Source organism: Corvus hawaiiensis, chromosome 23 (assembly GCF_020740725.1).
Source record: "Corvus hawaiiensis isolate bCorHaw1 chromosome 23, bCorHaw1.pri.cur, whole genome shotgun sequence".
Lineage (NCBI taxonomy): Eukaryota > Metazoa > Chordata > Aves > Passeriformes > Corvidae > Corvus > Corvus hawaiiensis.
In genome coordinates, this window is record NC_063235.1 from 6,977,555 (window position 1) to 7,001,079 (window position 23,525).

The 23,525-nt window shown below is 50.7% G+C and overlaps 1 protein-coding gene across 2 annotated transcripts in view; it reads left to right on the forward strand.

The window, feature by feature from the left end:
* Positions 1 to 23,525, forward strand: part of MAN1C1 (mannosidase alpha class 1C member 1) — a 56,661-nt gene that overhangs the window by 18,564 nt on the left and 14,572 nt on the right. For both annotated transcript variants that reach the window (XM_048326744.1, XM_048326745.1), the window contains exons 3-5: positions 1,802 to 1,898; positions 20,381 to 20,496; positions 22,700 to 22,780. In XM_048326744.1, coding sequence (XP_048182701.1) covers positions 1,802 to 1,898; positions 20,381 to 20,496; positions 22,700 to 22,780 — 294 coding nt within the window. The remainder of the gene's footprint in view (positions 1 to 1,801; positions 1,899 to 20,380; positions 20,497 to 22,699; positions 22,781 to 23,525) is intronic.

Here is a 23,525-nt window from a genome sequence, read left to right on the forward strand (position 1 = left end):
GCTCTGATTGAGAAGAGAAATGAGCCCAGGAGGTGCCTGGCTGTTTCCTTTTGGTGCAGGAGCCCTGCTGCTCGCTGTGGGAACGCTGTCTGTGTGGAAAACACCGTCCTTCCTGCTGGGAGCTTCAGGATCAAGCTCTTGACACATAAAAGCCTTTGCTCTGCATTGTCCAGAGAGAGGCCAGAGCTCCTCAAAGATTCACCCTGTTACGTTCCTGGAGAATGAGAACTTCCCATTTAGAATCTGCTGCCACTGGGGAAAAAACCCCAGAGATTTGGCAAAAATAAAGTGAACACCCCGAGTCATATGACTGGGACACGTTTGAGTGCATTTTGTGGAGGGTTTCTTCCCCCACCCCAGGTCATTATTTAGTTCCCTCAGAGCAAAGCTCTCCACTGACTAATTCATCCCACACTGAGTTTTTAAACCCCAAATTGACTTTATTTGTTTGTCCAGCATTCCATCTCCTGGTGGTGTCGGAGCCTGAATGTTATCAATCGGTTCAGCAAATGTTTATCCTCCTCCATATGAACAGCTCCAGGAAACTTTGCTTTGGAAGCTTGACGTTTAAAAAGGAGGGGGGAATCTGGGGATGTGGCTTCTTGTTAATTAAGGAGGATACTGCCAGGGGCTTGTGATGCTGGGCTTGTGAAACACACAGCTGGAGGGAAGAGTAAGAACTGAGATGACAGGAGGAATTTCAGACCAAAGTAACCTGCAGATTCTAATCCTGAAATAGAGCAGCAAATGCTGCCGCAGACATGAGACGGGAGCACTCTGTGGAGGAAGGATTTGGTTTAAACTGTCATTTTCCATCAGAAGTCTGGTCTGAGGGAAGCGTTTCAGACTTCTCTTATCTTTGTTGAGCTCGGTGGAGAACGTGGTTGATTCTCTGAAGCCCCTTCTTCCCCTTTGTTATCTTTTTTCCCAGGGATTGAATCAAAGGATGTCAGGTCAGTGCGATGCTGGGGTGGAACTGCTCAGAGCCAGGCTGGGGGGTTACAAAAGGCAGCTTTATTTAAGGCACTCCTTAGAAGCTGACAAGTCCCAGTCTCTCCCACATGAAGAAAGGACACTTGTAGGTTTAATTTTTCCTCCCAGCTGGAGCCAGAGGGACAGGAGGACAGAAAAAGCTGTGCTGGGGTATGTGTGTGTGTGTTGGAACTTGCACAAGCAATGCCTCGCAGCCCTCGGGGGAAGGTCAGTGTGCTGGGCCCGGGCAGGACGGTTCAAACATCCCAAAAGGAATTGTTTGAGTTGGAAGGGGTTGCTCAGAAATCACCCAGGCTGTGTGCAGAGCTCTCTGAAGAAAGGACTGTGGGGTTTTGATAGAAGATAACAAAATGTCATGGATTTGCCCTTTGTGAATGTATTCTGTTAATTAATAGAATGAAAGCCTCTGTGCAGTCCTTAAGGCCAGCTTCTCCCTGTACTTAGGGACAGATCAGCTTTGGCCTTACAATTTTAGCCCATTTGAAGAACCATTCTGAAACACTGATGCTCCCTGAAAAAGGTTGGAAGTTCAGAGATGGAGACAGCTTTCTACAGTTCCCATTTGGTTTGCAGGGCCAAGGGGGAAAGCGTGGTTTTGGTGTGAGATGTGCCAGGTTCTTCACCAGAAATGATGAGTTGGAGACTTCATCCAACCTCTGGATGCATCCCCACTCCTCGTGAATTAAGATTTTATAATTAATGGACCATGAGTGTAGCAGTGAGTGGGGAAACTCCCATCGATTCCCAGAGCTCAGGCTGGGAAATTCTCAGTTCTGCTAACTGTTTCCATTCCCTTTTCCCCTCCCAGATGATGAAGTTTGCCTGGGACAACTACAAGCAGTATGCCCTGGGGAAGAACGAGCTGCGCCCGCTGACGAAGAACGGCCACATCGGGAACATGTTCGGTGAGTTGGGCTCAGTTTACTGCAATCTCACTTGGCTTGAGCTTTTGAAGGTCCCATGTCCAGGGCAGCTCCTCTCTCTGCAGTGCTGTGAGGTGTCTGTCACAGCTTTGATCTCGTCCCTCTTGCTGTTGGTGTGAAGCAAGGCTCTGAATCCGTGTCCTGGAGGTGAGCAGGGCTGGGAATCTCGTCCCGGTGCCAGCCTGGGTCACCTCTCCGTGCAGAGCCAGCACAGAGTGCTTGGGAGCAGAGCTAGAATGAAAGTGTCTTTATTAAAACATGAAGCCAGCCCAGCACTGACAATGCTGCTATTTGTCTGAGCTTGTAGGCTTCAGGACCCAACCAAATTGAGCATTTTCTCTCTCGTTTCTCCACTGTCGAGCAAGATGTGAATTCCATGAAATATTGAGTGAATCAATATTAAAAGCTCCTTATGCTACGTGCTAACTGGCTTGTATCATTCTACTCTTTAGCAGATTACCTTTTTTTATGTGAGCCACTTTCAGTGCTATTCCCCTGCTCATTCTGGTCGGATACTTGTGGTATTTTTGGGGTATTTGTTGACTTTTTGACAACATAAATTGTCTTTTTGCTCCTCTGCACTCAGAGCATTTCCCTGCTCTGCTCCCTGAGCCCCTGCCTGTGCCATGGAGAGCCCAGCACAATCTGCTTCAGCAGCCCTTCCCTATTCCCTATTCCCTATTCCCTATTCCCTTCCCTATTCCCTTCCCTATTCCCTTCCCTTCCCTTCCCTTCCCTATTCCTGCTGTGCAGAGGGCTCTGGGTTCCTTTCCAAGGGATCTGTTGTGCAGAGATTATCTCCTGGAGCTCCTCACCCAGATCAGGGCACAGCAGAGTTCCTCAGTGGACAGGTTACCCATGAGCTGATTTCCTCGGTGCAGAGGATGGGACCGAGGGTCTGGAGAACCCTCCCATCCTGTTTTACACCCTGTAGGTGTCCAGGTCCTTCTCCACATCAGCTCCAGGACCTGGGGGGGACCTTTCAGGCTGTGGAGATCTGCTTCGTGTGGACCCCAACCCTAATCCTGCTCAGCTTTGGGGGCTGAGATGTGGGACAGGGAAGTGTGAAGGTGGAAGTGGCATCAGGTGTCTCTGAGACGGTCAGCCTGGAGAAGGTTTGGGGTGACCTAATTATGGCCTGCCCAGCCCCACTCTGCCAGGAGCCCTGATTTGGGTGGGTTTGGCCTTTGCTTTGCTCTTCCTCCAACCCCCTCCAGCAGCAGCCAGGTTCTTTACTTGAGTATTTGCATGGAGTTCAGCACCAAGTTGAAGCATTTTGCAGCTCTTCCACTCTGGCAAGCTTGTCAAAATTCCTCAAGGAGTGTGCCAGTAAACAGACAAAAATATTGAAAGCTTTAAAATGCATTTATCGTGCTAAAACAATTGACAGTACTTAGGCTTGTTTGTAGTGTGCCTGTGAGCACTCTCAAGGAGAATGCTTTGGAGCACGAGGATTTGCAGACAATTGCAGAAAAGCAGCTACATGGTACATTTCAGCCTTTTAATGGGCTTTTCCTGCTTCTAACTGTGCCTGCTAAAGCAGGGCAGCATCAGGCAATCCCTTGGTGCAGCCCTCTGCCCCTCTTGCCCTCAGAGACTTAGAGAAACGAGGGCAGGGCGCTGTGGCCCTGCTGTGCTGCCCATTCCCCCTCCTGTCACATCAAGTGTCTTTTTATTCCAAACTCCAGATGGAAAGGAGGCAAACCGGGTGCTCTCCAGGCTGGAAATGTCAATATTAAGCTGAGATTTCTCTGCAGCTGCTTCCACGTGGGAGGGGAGGAACCTCTTTGGGGCTGTTTTCGAGCGTGTTTGTGTGCATGGGAAGCAGTCAGCTTCCTGAAGGGCGATACATTTTGCTGTTGTGGATGTGCTGCTGCTGCTGCTCACTTGGAGCCTTCAGTTTGGCAGCCTCAGCCTGGGGGGACCTGTTCTGGATCAAATATTTCCTCTAATGCAAGGAGAAATACAAATGAACTCTGAATTCTGCTGCTAGAGTGTCCTGCTTCTCCTGACAGCCAGGAGAGAGCATTCCTCCTCCTTTTCCTGCCCAGGTAGAAAACTCTTGGATCCCCAACCCAGTTAATCTCTCCAGAGATCCAACTTTGCCACTTCCCAAGTATTTTCCAGCTACTCCACAGGCAGCATTCCCACTCTCCTGGACTTCGATCTGGTGACTTGGTCTCGCATTCCTGCTGGTGCTCGACGTTCTCCAGCTCCTGTTTCTAAGGCACCACTTTCATCCAGGCTCTCCCACGTTTCTGGACAGAGTTTATTTGCACAGAACTCCTGTGATTGCTGTCATTTACAATCAGTGCAGCTCAAGAGCCCTTTCCTTAAACCCACAAGCTGTGCTCCTTTCATCAGCATTAATTATTCATCAGTGATGCTTGTGATAAGATGTGCCACGCTAACCAGCCCTGCCCGTGCCCTCCAGTGGGGTAAACATGGGTTAGACTTTCAGATGTGCCATGATTTCCCTGGAAATGATGCCATGGGAGTGGGCAAGAGCGCTCCACGAGGGGGGAGGGATGATCTCTGCTGGAACAAACCCCACATCACGAGGTTCCAGGGGCTCCAAATGCTCCTAAAAGGCTGCAGAGCGGGGGGGGGTTCAGGATTGCCTGCAAGAGCTCTCTGTGCAACTCAAGGAAAAGCTGCAGAATGCCAGGCACCGTTCAAATCAGGCCCCAAACGCGCTGGTTTAGGAACATTCAGGGGAAATGGCACAGCTGAGCTTGTGGCTGAGGGTGAGACTGGAGATCTGCAGGTACAAATTCTGCTGCCAGTGCTGATGCAGTTACTTTAACCCTTCTCAACCCCCTCAGCACTCCTGCCTTTGGTGCTGTAAGCATGAAATTCACTGATGGTTGCAGGTGGTTGCTGGGGAGGGCAGCAGCTCTGTGTGTCACAGCCCCTGAGATGCACCTGTCACCATGAGCTCCAGAGCACTGGATTATTATTCTGCCCACTCCCCAGCTCTGTCAGAGCCACTTATTTTTCTGACAAAATGTTTTTAAATCCTGTTAGCTTTACAGAGCTTCTGTAGCTACGGGAGAGTGAGCTGGCATCTCGTTCTGCTCGTGCATCAGCTGAATTGTCAGTTACATTTTGATTGCACAGTCTTTTAACAATGATAAGGTGAGAAGGCTGATTTTCAGATATCTCTTGAAGTGTGCAGTGCTAGCAGCAGAAGAATCCTTCTTTGACTCATAACCTGAGCCAATTTGCTCTGAAATCAGTGACAGCAAGTAAATATGGAACCTTGCTGTGCTGCTAGGTGCTCTTCACCACCTAAATGCATGTTGGTATATTAATTTCAGTTTAAAAATAGCAAATCCCTAACCAGGTTTCTCCCCTTTTCCCTCTTTCCCCACTCGAAATCATGCCTGAAATCGTGAATTGCCTCGTCGCAGCCATTGCTCCTCTCAGCATATGCTGAATTTCTGCAACGTGGTGAGGCTGTGGAGCTTCAGCTGATGTGAATCCATGTGACAGCTGTCACAGCCAGGACACTGCCAGGTCACCGGGACCGGGTGGCAGAGCTCTGCCAGCAGCTGGGTTGAAAGGACACGAGGTGTTTACTCCTCATCCTGCAGCAGGGCCCTCGTGTTGCTCCACGTCTGATTGCCCAGTGACAGGGGACAGGGTGGAGAAATTCCTGGAGAAATCCATAGCTGCCTGGGCTGTGTTTGTGTGCCGGGCTCAGACTTTGGCCTGAGCTGTTTGTTTTGAGGACAGGAGGTCACTGGCCTCAGCTGCCTGGAAACGGGGCTGGTTTGGCTCTCCAGGATGAAAAAAGGATGAAATGGCTGGGGAAGAAAAGCAGTGACCACAGGAGTATACCCAGAGAGGCCTCTGCAAAGGACCAAACTGATTGAGGTCCAGAACCTTCAGGTTTCTTCTGCCTCACAAATCCCACGAGACTTTGCCCCTGCCCTGTGGCACAGTGACCTGCCATGCTCAGATCTGGATGGAGATTCCAGGAGTCCCACTGGAAATTCCAGGAATCTCCACTGGATTTAACACCACCAAGCTGCTGTGACAGCAGCTTTTAACAGCAGCTGCTCTGGGGCTCCCACCTCAGGCGCTGGACCCCAAAACCCCAAAATCTCCACGTCCTGGGGTTAGTCCCTCCAACCACCCCGTCTGGCCAGCTGAGCCAAGCATTTTCCAAAGAGCTGCTTCCTCCATCCAGGGTTTAGCAAGGCAGGAAACACACCCACCTCAATTAGAGGCGACAGGAGCTGGTCTATGAATATACAACAGAGGAGAGGTAATTGAATGAAAGTATTAATTCAGCAATATCCCCACCACCAGAAGAGAAACGGGAGCCTCCATTGTGCAATCACTTGCTGCACCTTTGCTCTTCTGTCTCTGGGTCTCTTTCCCCATGATCACAAAATTGCAAAACCCTGGAGAGTCCTTTTATGTGATTAAAATAATAATAATAATAATAATAATAATAATAATAATAATAATGGCTCTCTTAATTTCTATGCTGAATTATGCCTGCTGCCTATTGCACATGACATTGGATGCTTGGCTCCATGGGCTCTTTAAAGAGAAAAATACCTTGTAATGATGATGTTGTTGGAACTCTGTTGCTTCCTGGCATCATCTTTTTTTTTTTTTTTTTCATGTGTAATGTTCCCCAGATGAATAATTTTCAGGAGGGCATTTTGAGTTGACTTTGGCTTTTGCTGTCAGTGAAATCTGCAGCAACAAACTTTATTTCCTGGCAGCAGGAAGCAGGGAATCAGGATATCCTCCAAATCCCAAACTCACTGGAGTCTGGCTGCGTGTTGGAGCTGGCATTAATCCCTTTTGTGGGGTTTTTTTCCCCTGTTTTGAGATCAATCCCGAGCTAATTAATCCTTCAGGAGATTTTTCCCCACTCCGCTCTCACCTTGGGTCCTGCTGGCAGTGGTGGCTCAAACATCAGAGCTCCACTGAACCCTAAACCCCACACAGGGGTTTACAGGGGCTCAGCTGACTTCTCAGCTTGAAATATTAATTTTAAAAGTTAAATCAGAAAAAACCCCAATGTCTCAGAGTGGCCTCCAGCCCTCCTCAAACACCTTTGCATCAAACCTTGGTTCTGGGGCTGAGCAGGGCAGTGACTGGTGAAAAAGCGTCCTTTGAACCGAGTGGATTCGTGTTAGATTTACGTCTCAGCAAAAAAATAAAGGCAGAAAGGAGAATTGGATGGAGAAGCTGAGATGTGAGAGCCCAGACTGGGGGATCTGGGGACTCTGGTCAGCACAGTTTGGCCTGGGCCAGTCCTGAGCAGCAAACTGGGAGAGCTCCACGTTATCTCCATGCAACCCCATTAATCATCCCGGCTTCCTCATGAGCTTCCTGAACTTTCCACTGACCCCAAACAGAGTTTGGAGCTTAATGAGGCCTAAAAGTAGGAGAGAGTGTCTTGGGATTTGTCAGAAGTGCTTCGCACAGCAAAACGGGGGAGAAGGAAACAAAACAAGAAATAGAAAAACAGCCATTAGAGTAGCAAATGGAAACAGGAAAAGGGAGAAAAATGCGTTGAGCTTTGAGTGGAGAGGGTTCTGTGGGGCCTCTTTGGGCTGCTGGGGAGAGGAGCAGGCAGAGATGTGGAGGAAGCCACACGTGAGCGGCCCCGTGGCCGAGCACACAGGGAACAATCAGGCTGGAGCTATTTTGTTATCCTTTTTTCAGGCTCTGGGTGTAATTTAAAATACAGTCAGCTCATCTTCAAGATTTTTCCTTCTTTCCTTTTAATATTTTCTTTAAGCACCCCATTATGGATGTTGCCTGTGCCTCATTCTGGACACTAATTATGCGGAAATAATTGTCTAATCTTCAGAGATATTGAGCGTGTGATTAAAAGGCAGCCAGCTGAGAGTGGGTGGAGTTGGACTGCTCTCAGATCCAGCTCTGGATTAGGAGGCTTTGGTGGCAACTCCACAGCAAAAGCTGAGTTGGAGGCTTGGCACTTCCAGCTGGTTTGAACAAACATCCGGCACCCGCTCCAGGGACCTGGGCACGGCTTGGGAATTGTATGGAATGTGCTGCTGGACGGGGCTTGGAGCAGCCTGGCAGGGTGAGACCTGTCCCTGCCCATGGCAGGGGGTGGCACAGGATGGGCTTTAAGGTCCCTTCCCACCCAGACCAGTCTAGGATTCCGTAGGGAGGGAAATGCCACACCTGGAGCTCCTGACTGCCCTGCTTGGGCTGAAGGTGTCTTTTGGGAGCGCTCAGGGCCGGGTGTCTCCTGGCCCCTGTTTGCAGGCCGCTGCTTTGTGAGATCTTTTGCCAGAATCACCGAATTAAGGTTGGAGAAGACGCCCAAGTCCAGCCTCTGACCCAGCACCACCCCCCTGTGTTCAGCACTAGGCCACGTCCCCAAGTGCCATATCCACACTTTGCTGAGCCCTTCCCGGGCTGCGACTCCGCCACTTCCCCGAGCAGGCAGTTCCAGTGCTCAATAACCCATTCCGTGACGAGGTCTGCCCGATCCCCCTCTGGCTCCTGCTTTATTCCAGGAGGAGTTTGCAGACACGACCCCCCCCTTCACTACCAGGAACTACAGAAAAAAACAGAGCAGGTTAAGAATATTTTAAAAATACACTTTTAGCTCTGCCTTTTAATGTTGGAAATATCTTGAGACTCCTGGGTTTCTTGCCTTTATCCCTCTGTATTTTAGCTTGTTCTTCTTTATTCAGAGGAGATGGAAACTGTACAGCAAAAAAAAACCCCACTTACTTTGGTTTTAATTCACTTGGTTTCCACTCTTGAAACTTCTGAAGAGATTAAGCAGGTTCCAAACTGGCTTTGCTGTGTTAGAGCTCACATTTAGAACTTACCTGCTTTATCACATCATTTTGTGCCGCTGCTGAGGTTTCTTTCCACCCTCATTATGTATCTCATTGGATATTCATCTCGATTAGTGTTAGATTTTGACATTTTTCTATTCACCTCCAGGAGATCATATATCAAATGGGTCCTGCTACAGAATTTCTTCCTCTGTAATTTCTCCAGGTGCTTGTTTCTGATATTTTGTTTTCATCTCTGCTGCCTTTTCAGGGGAGAGAAGTCCCTTATCTCACTTAATCAGTGGGTTTAACTTCCTCCCACAGGACATCAACTTTCAGATTTGTCACTGCTGCCAGGGCTGGCTCTGTGTGCTCAGAATGTTGTGGTAGGCATTTGTCACTCGAAGACCTTTATGCTTTCAGAAAATACTTCCTTTTAGCCTCCCAGGATTGTTCCTGTCTCTAGAGAGGATATTTTGGAAGTTCAAGGGAATCCCTTAGCCTTTGCTTGAGGCATCAGTGTGAAACACGGGGAGGATTTTTTTTGGACTGACTAAAACTGTTCATCCTTCTTCTGATGTTTTATTCTCAACAGCACTTCTGCACCCTGACACACTTTATATGCAGCTCCCAAAAGGGGGGAGGGGGGGAAATGAGAAAAAGCTCAGTGCAGGAAAATGAAAGCGTTTCAAGAGAAAGTTCTAAAGGCAGAGGTGGTTTCCTCCTAATTTCAATATACCCAGAATTTACCTCTCAGGTACAAACACAGGATTAAGAAGACCTGAGTGATTCCTGTTTCTCTCCACAGTGCTTTTATCTGAACACAGGATTGCACTGGGATCGTTTCCTCACAGAGCTGGGGGGTGGGAAAACACAAACTGTGTGAATTCTGAAGTGGGGGATCACAGCATGCCGGGGCTGGGCTTACAGCAGCCTTGATTGCTCCGTTTCATCTCCATTTCCAAGCTCCAGTCTGTGCTGTGTTCTGCCAGGAAGAGAGGGAATTTGGGAACAAAGAAACTGAGGATCAAGGTTTGCCCTTTCATGGACTTCTCCTTCAGGCAGCTGGAAGTGGAAGTCGCCTTCAGGCATTAAAATTAACACCTCTTGCCTCGGCTAGAACATTCCTTCTCTCTTGGCAGGCTCCATCCTGGTTGCTGTGGGAACCAGCATTTTTAATTTCCTGACTTGTGTGTACATCCCAAATTGTAGCTGTGATGTTCTCTGTCACTAAGGTAGCTCTGGGGAAGGCTTGCAGGGAATGGAGCCATCAGAAAGCAAATTACAGAGCACTTCCTTCCCTCGGGACCACTCTGCTGCATCTCCAGGGGGCATCCTCAGGAGGCTTTTTGGAGACCTGCAATTCCCACTCGTCTCAGGGAGCAACAAAACACAAAAGTAGCAGCGAGGGGTCATTGAGTCCTTCCCTTCCCGAGGCTGGAAGGTCCTGGCAGGTGATCCTGCTCCAGTGCTTTCCAGCTTTAAAGCTTGTCCTGGTGCCTGACCCTGCTCTCCTGCAGAGTTAAGCTGTGACTCCTTGGCCTTTCCCTGGCCATGTGCAGAGTGCTTGTACCCTCCCGTTCTTTGCAGCATCTCCCCGTGTCTTTGCAAAACGTTGTCAAGTTTCCCCAAGGCTGAGCAGCCCCAGACCTTCCCAGCTTTAACTGCACATTCCTCCTGCTTCCCTCTGGAATCTCCAGATGCTGCTGGAAGGAGACTCTGTGCCCTGGCCTGGAGAGCAGGGCCCTTTCTTGTGTGTGGGATATTATTGCTCATGCTGGGGTGGGCTTTGCTCCTTTTTCCAGCGTTCCAGCGTTGTTGATTTGAGCTGGAAATCGTTGGTTTGAGCTGCATTTCCGAGGGCTGCAGCCTGGGTATGGCTTTCACAGAGTGCTGCCTCACCATTTATTCCTTCTGCTTCATGGTTCGTTGTGCTTCCCCCGGGGCGGAACGCGCCGCGTGGCCTTACTGAATTGCATCCCGCTTGTTCCTGACTATTTTCCCAATTTGCTGAGATTATTTTGATATCTAATCCTGTCAAGCAGCGTGCTGGAGAGCATTTGGAGGCTTTCAGCTGGGGTCTTGTTGGTGTGACTTTAACAATATGGGAGAGAAAGGGAAGAACACGGACAGATGGTCCCAAGTGATGGAGTTACCGTGGCTTAATGTGTTTGTGCTCATGGTAATGGACCATTTGCATTCTCCTGACCCACTGCATTCACAGAGAAAATGTGTTCAGATTCTTCCATCGGTGATTACGAGGGTTCCAAGCTCAGCTCATGAGTGCTCAGCAGGTGGCCAGGCCGGCAGCTCTGTTCCATACTGAACAGCAAGGTTAATCCTGTTAATTCATTTGGAGGCAAAGGGTTTCATTTCTTTATCTCTGAATTCTCTCACACCTGGGCTGGTGTTAAGGACCAGATCCTTTCTGGGAGGCGATGTTGGCTGGGCTGTGGATAAAACCACGTCAGGGATGAGTGGTTTTGTAACCCAACCCCAACGTGGTGCCTGTTCTGCAAAGCCCATCCAGAGCGGAGCGGATCTGAGGGAAAGTCACTGCCAGGAGTTCCAGGCTGTGCTGTCATAACACATCTGCCACTTTTTGGGAAGTGTGTTTGGGAGATAGAAGGGCACCTTCTGATTGTTATAATGAAGCATCTCTCCTTTGAATTGAGGTGAATTAGCAGTCTCTGCTCGTTAACTGCTACCTGTGGCTCTGGCAGAGCAGGATAATAGTTGCAGGTAGGATGTGTGTGTTTGTTTTAATGGGCCTGTTGGGACCCCTCACATTAAATGCTGCAGGTCCTCAAGGAGGTCTGTGGAGGAGCAATAAATTGAATATAATCAGATTACCTTTAACCACTCCAGAATTAATTTCAAGCATCCGGAACAGGGAGGCACCAGCAGTGTTTTGCCCCAGATGTTGTCTTCCGCTTAACCTCCTTGAACTGCTCCTCCCAGAAGTGCTCCTGGCTTGTCAAATGACCCATCTTTGTCAGAAGTAATTACCTCTGCCTCGCCAACATCTGAGCCCCAAAACCAAGAGGAAAGCTCCTTCCCAGAGGAGCATTTGAATGCTGATCACTTCCAATTTCCTGCCGAGCTCTCCATGGCCCACAGAGCTGCCTGCAATGGAGTCTGTGTGTCACGGAGACAGATGGGAGGCACGTGGAGAGTGGATTTGCAGTATCTCTGCTGTATCAGGGATTGTGTTCCCAGGCTCAGTCAAACCTCCCCCTCCTCCGTGACACTTTGAAACGGGAACAGTTTGATTTGAGCTCCAGGAGGTGTTGGAGTCGTGCAGGGATGAACCAGAGCTGGTTGTTGGAGGATCACTAAATGTTGAAAGATGGTTGGAGAAACTGGGGAAAAGAGGATTAAACTGGGGAGCTGCTGCCAAGTATTAAATACTTAAGAATCAGTTGGCAATAGGTGCTTATCAAATGTCTCCTCTCCCATTCCTCTGAAGGAAATAACTCATCTGAAGGGCTGGTGCTGTGACAAGCAATTAGTTTCTGTGCTGAACACCTTTCTTTTCTTTTTTTCCCAGTGCGTAATAAGAATATTGCTAACCTGCTCTCCTCCAGTCTCTGCCTACTTTGCCACGTCCCTAAATGAGCCCAAGCTCTCGTTTTGTGTCTCTCACCCATCACTGGTTCAGGGCAGAGCTGCCACTGCTGCTTCAGCTTGAACGATAACCTTAATTCTTCAGGGGAGATTGATATTTGAAAAACATGAGTGGTTTGTAATCCAAAAAAGCCATTTCTTCCCCAGCTGGAACACACTCTCTATTAAATTTGATCATAGCAGCCTAAAAGGCAGCACTTGAAGCTGCCTGTCTGTGGTGCCAGCTTTACCTGTGCAGCCCATATGCTGTGGTGCAGGTGGAACTGGGGTTCATTAGCACTTCCCAGGAACTTGGAAGATCTCTCCTGTTGACAGCAAAAACCAGACTGAGCTGTCGTGTGAGCCAGATGTTTGGGTGATTTCCCTCATGCCAGCCTTCAAAGTTGCTTGGCTGTGGGTGGGAGGCTCAGCTTGGGCTGGCAGATGGAGCTCTCGAGGCCGTGCTGCCTCTCAGTCGCTTTGCTCGCTCTGCTGCGCCCTGGGCTCTGCTTCTTCCCAGCCACGTGCTCCAGGATTATTGCTCTGCTGTTCCTAAGCATCTTTTCAGGGAATGATCAGCACTTGGACCTTTCCTCAGCTGGGGGAAGTGTGGCTTTAACCACCCTGCAGCGCAGAGGGTTTGAGTTGGTTTTGGGCGTGAAGCTCAGAGAGCGGCGGAACCTCGGCGTGGTCTGAGTGATGTCCCGTGTCTCATAAATGCATGGAATTCCCATGGATCCAGAATCCACATCTCCAGGGCCAGGGAACTGATAGCTGAAGAGGTTGCTAGCCTGTTGTTGGTAGCCTGCAAAGCAGGGCCAGCATCCTGTGACTGCTGAATCTGCCAGGGATGGTGAAGAGGAAGAGGCCAGAGCAACATCAACTGAAATCAGAGGGGGAATTGTGTTTTGGGAAGATGGGGGCTGCTTTGTTGGGATGTGGGGGGTGGGTTGGCACAGGGTGCCACCCTGATAGCCCTGGGATGGCTGCTCCCAGCTGAGGGGGCAGCAGCAGGGACAGGGCGAGGGACAGAGCTGCCCATGACCCGGCAGGGCTCTGCCAGGTGGCCTTTGCTGCCCATCAGGGGAGCACTTTTGGCATGGAGAGTGCTCAGGGGGTGACCCTTTGACCAGTACCTGGAGAGAAGAGTGAGGAAGATTAATGTGAGGAAGATTAATGTGAGGAAGATTGGAAAATAACCTTGGCCATGAAGTGTTTTTTGATGAGGTCCCTGAAGTGTAGGTGCAGTGGTTTATCTGGAAAGCAAAGAAAAATGAGGTTACTCAAAAGCTAATGGACTTTTTTCCCTAACTCTGCAAGAGAATGTGCTGATACAAAAAGAAATAGATCTCTTCTAATTCTTGGACTATTGCTTTGTCCCCTCCATCTCTCACTTCTGCTACCTTGTTGCTCAGACGTAATTTGTTTAGTTTGCCTTAAATAAAAGGGAATGTAGTTATTCTGTGTTACAGCTATCAGGTTCACAGACAAAAAACTCAATAAATAAGGCTGTGGCAGGGCTGTAGCTCAGGTCTGGTGTTTCTGGCTTCATCTGCAGTAGGTACCACTCACAGGCAGCTGAAGGACTGGGCTGTAATGGGACGATTGTGGACTTAACTGAGAAATGTTCTTTCTTCAGAAGAGAAAACCCATTTCCCAGTTCCATTTGGATTTTGTGTTTAATTTGTGTCAGCTGGACCAGTAGTGCCAGCCCTGTCCTGGGGATCCCTGACAGCTGGGGTTGATCCTTGCAATGGGAGCAGAGTCACTTTCCACTGGAGAGCATCTCCTGGAGCTGGGGTTTATCTTCTGTGCCCATCCCTGGTGTGTCAGTGCTGAAAGGAAATGTTAAAAAAGCACCAGTGGGGAGTGTTTCTGCACCATTCCAGAGGGGAGATGGATGGCTGGTGCAGAGTGCTTGGGAAGAACAGAGACATCAGGTCGGATGTGGTGGGTAAATTAATTTTTATTTCTCTAACCAGCACATTCTCTTTCTTTAAACCCTCTTTCTTCTCGTGCTTTGAGGAAAATTCCTCCTGCTTTTTTTGGCTGGCAGGAGAAACTAAAGCCCAGAGCAGGCAGGGAGCTCTGGCCTAAACCCAGATCCCACCTCAGGAGCTGCAGGCTCCCAGCCTGTCGTCGTGCCTGACCCAGAGCTCTCCGCACAGGGACTGGCAAATCTTGGCTGCGGGGCAGATTTTTCCAGGAGCTGCAGTGATTTTCACAGTTTACTTTGTTGCCAAGATAATCCTGAGCTGTGTAAAACGTCTCTGTGTGGATTTCTCCCAGAATTGGACAGTTTGCCACCAGCCAGGAGGAGCTGTGTGGTGACGTGGTCCCAGGCAGCTCCCAGGCTTCTCACACAGATCTCAGGATAAATGTCACGAGTCCAGGCTGCTCTCCAAGCCCTGTCAGGGAGAAAAAGGACCAAAAAGAACGGGAAAAGCAGCACTTGGAGATGGTCATTTTTCAGACTCCTGCTGTAACAGGGCACTGGTTTTAATTGAAGTCTTCAGACCAGCAGAACCAGGGGAAGGGATCTCGTGTGTTCCCTCCTGCACCCCGAGAGGTGAAGGTAAACAACCAGTGACAACCAGAGCCCCTTGCGCCTCGGCAGTTAACAAGTTCATCATGTTTCATAGAAACTGCATCCTAATTTTTATTCCAAACAAGATTTCAGCACTAATTTCTGTTTTGACAAATGCGGTTTGACATAAGAACAGTGGGAGTCAAGACCTTTCATTTTTGATCTGGGTTTACATTGCGCTGATCTAAATTCCTCCCCCTTCTGCTCTTGCCTTTCAGTTGTAAACTCTGTTATTAAAGTTAGCAAAGAGCTATTTGAAACTCCCTGTTCTGCAGCATTTAAACAGTCCTGCTGTATGCAAGATTAAGTCTGATATCTTCCTAATGGCTTGTGCTGTTCATCTGAGGCGTTGGCACAATGCGTTACTGTACGGATTTTGAAATGGCTTTGTTGGAAATGAAGGATTTGGTTTCTGTTCGCTGCGTAACTTCATAAAGGGTTCTTTGCCAAATGGCAGGACCAGGCCCCCTGGGGCTGAGGGCGTTAGAGACGAGGTTCCCCAACCTCCCTGCTCGCTGCAGGGCCGGTGGGTGTGGGTGAGGTCAGCGTGGGCTTCCATCCATCCCTGGGGCAGACAAGTGATGGCAGCCACAGGGGACCGTGGCTCTGAGCAGAGGTGATACAGCACGAGGAATTTTCTAGGGGAAGGTTGGAATCGTGGGATCTTTAAGGCCCCTTCCAACCCAAAGCAGCCTGTGAAAGAATAATTTTATTTGAGCTAAACCCTGGCACCAGGGAGTGTTGGGAAGCTGGTGAGGATACCGGTGAGGATGCTCCCATCTCCTGCTGCGTGGGAATCCTTGCGCCGTGTCCAGCTTTCCAAAGGCACACCCTGAACTCCTCCTTGTTCCTTGGACCTCAAAGCAAACCTGGTGGGAGGTGGGACAGGGAGAGTCCTGCCTGTGGTGTGGGGGTCTTTGCAGGGTCCTCGTGCTCCGTGGCTCCCCAGGCACGGAGAGTGTGATGGATTCAGGCAGAGCCTTTGGAAGGATCTCTCCTTCCTGAGGAAAAGGGCTATTTCAGACCCCTCTCGTGCTGAAGCATCCTTGGGTGCTGAAGCATCACTTTTGTGGCTTTTTTTAAGGCTCTCAAGGGACAGACTTGCAGCTGGGAGCTCTTCAAGTCTCTCTCTGGCCTGTGATACTCCGTGGGGGCTATTTTGGGAAGAGGGGAGCGAGGGAAGGCAGCACTCTCCATCCCTCCCATCACAGCTGCTCATCTTTGGAAAATCAGACATTTGCTAAGCTCTGGGTGCTGGACAAGTGCTGGGGTTAGGCCACTTGTTTAGGTGTTGGGAGAGGCAGGGGCAGGTGAGTCTGGACTTGGACACGTAGATCCCCAGCCTGTAAACACCTCACCCCAAGGGGTGTTTCATTTGGGGCAGAATTCCCCAATGACTCCAGAGCCTGAGTCATTTCCCACAAAAAAAAAAAAAAAAAAAATTAAGAAAAGAAGAAACAAAATGAGGCAAAAACCCCCTCAGAGCCACCAACGCCAGCTCCTCTCCACCCAGCACCTTTCCCCGGCGTTATGGTAATGAAGTTAATGTTCATTAGTGCTCTCTGTGGCAGGGTTCAGCGCTGCTCCTGGGGTGGGTGGGAGCAGGAACAGAGCAGCCTTGTTGCCCACACTCCTCTCTCCATTCTTCTGCTGCACAAAAGAGCAAATACAGGGTGGCACTGGCCCTCCTTCAGCTCAGGGAGAGATGAACCTTTGTCTGCTCCCATCAGCTGCTGCTTCTCCTCCCCTGATCATCACTCAGGGGCCGACTCTGGGCAGAGGCCCTGTCACCAGAGCTGCTGTGACATTCAGTTAGAAATGCTCCCAGACTTCTCTGTTCCTCCCGAGGTCCTTGTTCTTCTCTCTGGTCCCAGTGGGACAGGAATGGATGATCCTGGGGGGTCTGTGATTCCGTGGCTGTTGGCTCACTGGGCAGTGAGGAGCTGCTGGAGGAGCTGCTGTGGATCCCAGAGCGGTGCCCAAAGACCCACCTGCCCTTTTGGGATCAGCAAAGTGACTCTGCCTCTCCAGGGTGAAGGTATCCTCACTCCAAGCCAGTTTGGGGGCAGGATCAGGAGTGGCTTTTCATTGCACACTTGGGTTTGTGGAGACAGGCAGAATCTCAGACATGGGGTCCTGATTAAAAGCCACGCTCCCAGCTCTGGGTACTTCCTGGAGGGTTTCTTTTGAGGGTTTCTTTTGAGGGTTTCTTGGTTCCTACTTTAAAGCTCCCTCAGAGCAAGTACAGTGAGGCTGAAACCAGCAATTTTGAGACGAGGGTGTCAGCAAGAGTCAGAAGTGACAGAGAGGGGTTTGATTTAGTTTCGAGCTGCCTCCCCTTTGATTACACCCCTCCCATGCTAATGTGCAGGTCTGGAGAGGTGCTGATTTTGTAACTAACCCGAGCAGGAGGTGTCAGGAGGTGTCACCACGCTCCCAGGTGGGTGTGCTCGTGCTGTAAGGAACGTGCTGGGATGTGCACACACCAGCTCTGACAGCTGCTGTGTCACAGCTCTGGCCTGCTCTGATGAAGCCAAGTCCGAGCAGGAAGGAGGGAAGATGCTCCCCTAGCAAAGAAGTAACAGGCTGGGGGTCAGGGACCCTCTGGGTGCCCTCTGTCCTGACCAGGCACAGACACAGCCAGGTCCTGGTTTGCTCCGTGGCTGAGGAGGGGAAGGAGCTGCCTTTCTATCCCTCTGCTGGGACCGGAGCTGACACGGCCCCTCCTGGTGCTGGGAAGGGCTCTGGGAGGAGGAAAGGAGTCACTGAGCATTTGCAGCTGCTTGAAAGCCGGTGCAGAAGAAAGGAAACACGGCCCAGCCCCTGGTACAAAACACACAGCCCGAGGTTCTTCTGATGCAGAGGGTGAGGGAATATTTAAAACAAATGTTTAATGTGACACAAAGACAAAGCAGCAGGGGAGCGAGCTTTGCCCTCCGCTCTGTCAAACGCAGGAGGAAAGCTGAGCCACTCCGAGCAGAGATCGGAGCATGTTCCCAATCCCCAGAGCAGCTCACGGAGTTAAAGGCCTGACTTGCTAAAAACATAAAAGGCTCTGTCAATTCCAGCAATATTTCTCACTTCAATTAATCATCCCAGAAAATGGTGAGTTTATTGTCTTTGTCTCCATTTAGTGTGAGCAAATCCAACTTCCCTCATTGTCTCTCTGCAGATTATGAAAAGCTTTTGTTGATTATATCATCAAATTAAGCCGAGCCCAGCAGTGTGATTTTCCTCGGAGAACATCACAGTAACAGGCTGTGCCTTAGGTGCCACTGCCCTTCCTTCCCTGTTTAAAATGCTTTCCCTGCCTCCCTGTCACGTCTCTCCTTGCTAACGGGAAAGTGTATAAAAATCACATAATCATTAATATTGAAGAATCATTAGGGCTGATAGAAGCAGCGCTGCCCGCGATGATGTTGTTTTTCATGGTCAGTGCTTTTGGCAAACATTCCAGGCCCGCATCAGCCCAGCTGTTTTTTTAGAGCCCACCAGTTGATCCAGTGACTGTTTGACTCCATCCATCCATTGCTCCCGGAGATGGCTCCAGTTAGATGATCACTTCCCAGGCCTGCGGGGGTAAATGGATTTCTGGAGGCTGTTTCAGCTGCTTCCCTCCTCTCACACAGCCCCTGCTTTTGATGCAGACAGCATCCGAAAGGCAGCAATCTGTAGTTGAGCAGTAAAGTCCTGGTTGGGTTTTTATTAAAGCAATGATGTGCTGCCTGGCTGAAAAGTGTCAAAACTGCAATCTTGTAACATCAACAAAATAAGGCAGGATCCTTCCCTACGGGAGGGGAATGCTGAGAGCAGGAATGAGCCCGGAATGGGTGGATGGTGAGCATTGCTCTGGGCTGGAGGGATGATGCACATCAGACACAGTCCCTTTGTCCCTTAGTGAGAGCCGACCAAAGGTTCATGGCACACAATTCACCTTTGCCTCTCTCTCCCCTCCGCAGCAGTTCCTTGGCAGTGCATCCAGCTGGGTTTTCTTCGCTTGAGCAGAACTGGAACTGAAGTAGCACTGGAGGTGTTACAAAAGTGCCAAACCCATCTGAGCATGCAGCGAAAGGCTGGGGGAATTTGGGGGAGCAGTTGGAAGTCTGTGAGTGAGGAGGAGGAACTGACCTGAGCCAAACAGAAATAAGTCTCAGGAGAATCCCTGGGCAAGGCAGTGAGTGAGTCTTTGTGGAGAAGGAGGTGATGGGGACAGGGTTGGTACGAGGAGCTTCTGCTGCAGAAACAAAACCTGAACCTCATCCAAGCATCTTTGCTGGCAGAGATTCCCAAAGGTCTGCCAGGGGGTGGGTGGGAATGTGGCTCAGCTGAGCAGTGAGTGTGTGTGAGGTGGTGCAGAGGCAGCCTCACGCCTGTGCTACACCCCAGAGGATGGCTGGTGATGATTCCAGGCTGGAGCCCTGGATGGCTGGTGATGATTCCAGACTGGAGCCCTGGATGAGTGGTGATGATTCCAGACTGGAGCCCTGGATGAGTGATGATGATTCCAAGCTGGAGCCTTTCACATGAGGGTTTGTGTTGCTGAGTTGCCCAGGGCTGGGAAAGCAGGATGAGTGTTGAGTCAGGATGGGCTCACACCCTTGGCTGCCCCAGGGCAGGAGGAGTTTCAGGGAACCTGAACAGAAATAAACCCCTGGCACTGAGCTGTTCCAAAGCAGGGTTGTCACATCTCTGATTCCACGGAATGGAATGTGTGGGGCTGTGTGCCCACACACCCTGCAGAGTCTCCTTGGCACATCAGTGCCTCCCTGGGAGCTCTGTGTGCGTCAGACAGCGCCTGGCAGGACGTTTTTTACACACGGTTGGTCCAAGTTCCCGGTTGGAATTTCCTTCAGCTGTGCGTGTCCCATTGCCATCTGCTGGGGAACGGGCAGTGTGCTCGCAGGGAAGGTGCTGCTGGCAAGGGAAGGCCCCTAAATCATCCACTCTGCTCAAGGCTCACTGAGATTCTGGTCTCTCAGCCTCCAGGAGAGGCTGGGGTTTGTGTCTGGGCCGGTCATGGCACGGTGCAGGAATATTTGTGCCCCAGAAAAGCAACTCTGCATCAGGGCAGGAGGATCAAAGTCCTGCCTTGGGTGCTCTTGCACAGTAAAACTCAGTCTCTCACAGGTTGTGCTTGGCAGGGGGTTGGAGAGAGGCTGGATGTAGGTTTCCGGCTAAGGCTGGAATTGCTGAGCCACTTTGGCCAAGACAGGACTGGAAACAAGGCCAAGGCTTGCAGTTGTGACTGGGGGCTTCAGGTGTGGACCCTGAGCTGTTCCTTGGGGGAATTCTTCCAGAATTCAGAATTCTTTCGGGCCTTTGAAGATTGGGCCTCTCGAGTTTTGGGTGGCAGAGCTGAGCAGCCCTGGTAGGAGATCCCACCCAGACACCCCCAGCACTGGGAGCTGCTGCCTGCCCCAGCCCCCCCAGGCTGATTCAGAGCTGTGCCTCCATCCCTCTGTTGTGTTCTTGCCATGCAGGAGGCCTTCGAGGAGCAACTGTGATCGATGCCTTAGATACCCTCTACATCATGGAACTCGAGGAGGAATTCCAAGAAGCCAAGGAGTGGGTGGAGAAGAGCTTTGACTTGAATGTGGTGAGTCAGCTGCTGGGAATGCCTGCCTGTGTCACCTGAACAGCCAGTCCTGATCACTGTCTTCCCTCAGAGTCATCTGGGGAGGGAAACCATGAGCTCTGTGAGGGAAGAAACCACTCAGGTGGTTATTTTCTTTTTGAGGCCAAAGGGAGCAGTGCAGTGATTCACCCCAATTTTCTGCTGGTCCCAGCAGGGGCTGCCAGATCAGCCTCACCGTGTCTGGCTGAAAATAAGGTTCAGTGTTTAATGGTTCTTGTGTTTTGGTCTGGGTTATGGAAACAGACACTCATTATTAGACACTCCAAGGAAATTTTGCTCATCAAAGAGCAAGTTCTGTTTCATCTCAGGTAAATGTCTGCCTGTGATAAGATGAGTTTCCCTTTTTGAATTAGATTAAGGTTGTAAACCCAGCTCCCCTTGTCTGGGCGCTTTGTTGGTGTCACTGCTGGGACTTGTGTGACACCTCAGGGGAGCACAGAGAGAGCCAGGGCTTGGAAGGAAGGGCATCCCCTCTAAACATGGCCAGAGGTGCTTCTCTCTGGGGCTCCTGGAGCTTTCCTGGACACTCAGAGCTGTGTTGGGACTCTGGGTGCAGCACAGCAGTGCTGGCAGCTGAAGGGTGCTGTCCCTTCTCTGTCCCTGGAGCCAGCTCCTGGATTCCTCCTCCCCAGCTGATGGGATCTCATCAGTGGAACACACAGGGAATGTAAAAACCAAAGTGCAGCTTAAACTTTTATTTGTTTAATGCCAGTCTAGTTGTTGTGAGACATGGTTCTCCCACAGGAGCAATGCCTGCAGCTGCCTTTGTGGAGAAGCATCGTTTGGGAGGGCACCACTGGCATTCATGGATTCATAAAAGGCAGCCCACATCTGATAAACCTGGTGAATGGTCTCAGTCTGTTACCAAATCGATAAACAAGGGACAAAATCAACTGGGAGATAATTTATCTGGATTTCATAAAAGCTTTTAATCTTGGCCTGCAGAATAGATTGATCTGTAAAGACAGGAGTGAATGCTACGGATTGATCTGTGGAGTCAGGGAGCACAGCACAGGGAGGCAAGGGGGAAATTAATTAAATATTGCCCTGTACAAGGAGCTCTTATAGTCCAGAAAGGCAAGACAGGGACTCCAGGACCCACAAGCTCTGCTTGAAACTGGGTGCTGCGATCTGTCTCCAGCAATTCCACTCCTCATCTCCAGGGAGCTCTTGCTGGGATTTGTGAAGGGCACAGGTTCAGGTGCCCCCTGCTCACTGCAAGTGCTGTGTTGGTGGAGGATCTCCCTGGTTTTGGGGTCTGGCTTGGTGCATCTATGTGAGGGTGGGAATCCTTTCTCATGCAGGTTGGGCAGCCAGGAGCAGGTATTTTTGATAGGGCTGTTTTGAATGCAATCCTTTTGACATTTGCTGGTGATCAGCCGAGGTGGTGGAGCTGAGCTTGTCCCAGGTGAGAGGGTTCTGGAGGGATGCAGTGAAGCCTCACTGGGTGTGGGGCACAGGGACACCGTGCAGCCTCTCTGTCCCCTGACCATCACAGCCCCTCTGACAGGCTCTGCTCCCCTCTCAGCCTGCACAGCGAGTCCCTCAGTGGCAGAAAATACCTTCCTGAAGTGAACTGCATCTGCCCAGTGCAGGGCCTTCTCCACAGGTAAATGGAGAAAGTCGTTTTTCCATGGGCTTGTACAGTTTTCCTTTAAATAAAATGTTTCAAGGTGCAAATTTTTATGTCCAACTGACTCACAGCTCTGACTCAAAACAGGGTTGGAATGGCCTGAAGTTGGGGAGTTGGCTGGAATGGGGAGGTTTAGGTTGGTATCAGGGAAAGGTTCTTCCCCCAGAGGCTGCTGGGCACTGCCCAGGCTCCCCAGGGAATGGGCACGGCCCCGAGGCTGCCAGAGCTCCAGGAGCGTTTGGGCAGCGCTGACAGGGATGCCCAGGGTGGGATTGTTGGGGGGTCTGTGCAGGGCCTGGAGCTGGATCAATGATCCCTGTGGGCCCCTTCCAGCTCAGCAGACCCTGTGATGGTGTGATCTGCCCTGCCTGGCTCAGGGGCTGTCACAGGTGATCAGTGGGGTGGTCTGGGTCACTGCAGAGCAAAGTGCTGTGAGATGGGCCCGGAGCTGTGGGCGAGGGCTGGGGACCGAGGGCTCTGCAGTTTCCCTGTGCACACCCTGCTCTCAGGGCTGTCCTCGTGTCGTTGCAGAACGGAGAAGCGTCCCTGTTCGAGGTGAACATCCGCTACATCGGAGGGCTCCTGGCCACCTACTACCTCACTGGAGAGGAGGTTTGTCCCCACAGCTCTGAGTGTCCCTCACAGCGCCCAGGAACAAGCTGAGAGGGCTCTCCAGCAGCTCTTCTCTGAGCACCAGATAATCCCCCCATAACCACAGGCTAAACCCATCGTTTTTGTGAATATGGAAATGCCACTAATGTTCCTTTAATTAAGCCTCACATAATTACCTTGCACACACCGTGCACGGCTCATTTGCCAAAGATCTTTTCTCCTGTGGGCAATTCTAGCGAGACACGTTTGCAGTTGGACACATTGCTCCCCGGGGAATGCCGTTTGTGGGGATCTTTGTACTTGTTCCTCTCTAGTCCAAGTCGGGTGAGATTTCATCAGACACCATCCCAGATCCCGCCTCGGGCTAAGGAGGGCAGCTGCTGAGGGACAGGTGCTCCACACTCCGCTGAACAGTCCCTCTAGAGCAGGAATTCCTGAGATAAAATGCCCTGGGATACAGAGGAGGAGGGTGGCAAACAGGGCAGGGCACCTGGATCTACACCACCTTCTGCTGGACGTGTCCAGGGGCTGGAGTGAGGTGATCCTCAGGGTCCCTTCCTACCCCCCAAACCGTTCTGGGATTCCATGGTTCTGTCCTGACGGCCCCTGTGACAAAGTGATGCAGCTCCAGAGTGTCCCCCTGGGTGTCACAGCCCCTGTGGTGGATGCTGCACCCCCCTGGAGCCCTGGATAAAGCATGAGGATCTCATTTCCGCTTCCCCCCCTCCTCCCCAGCCCTGCCAGA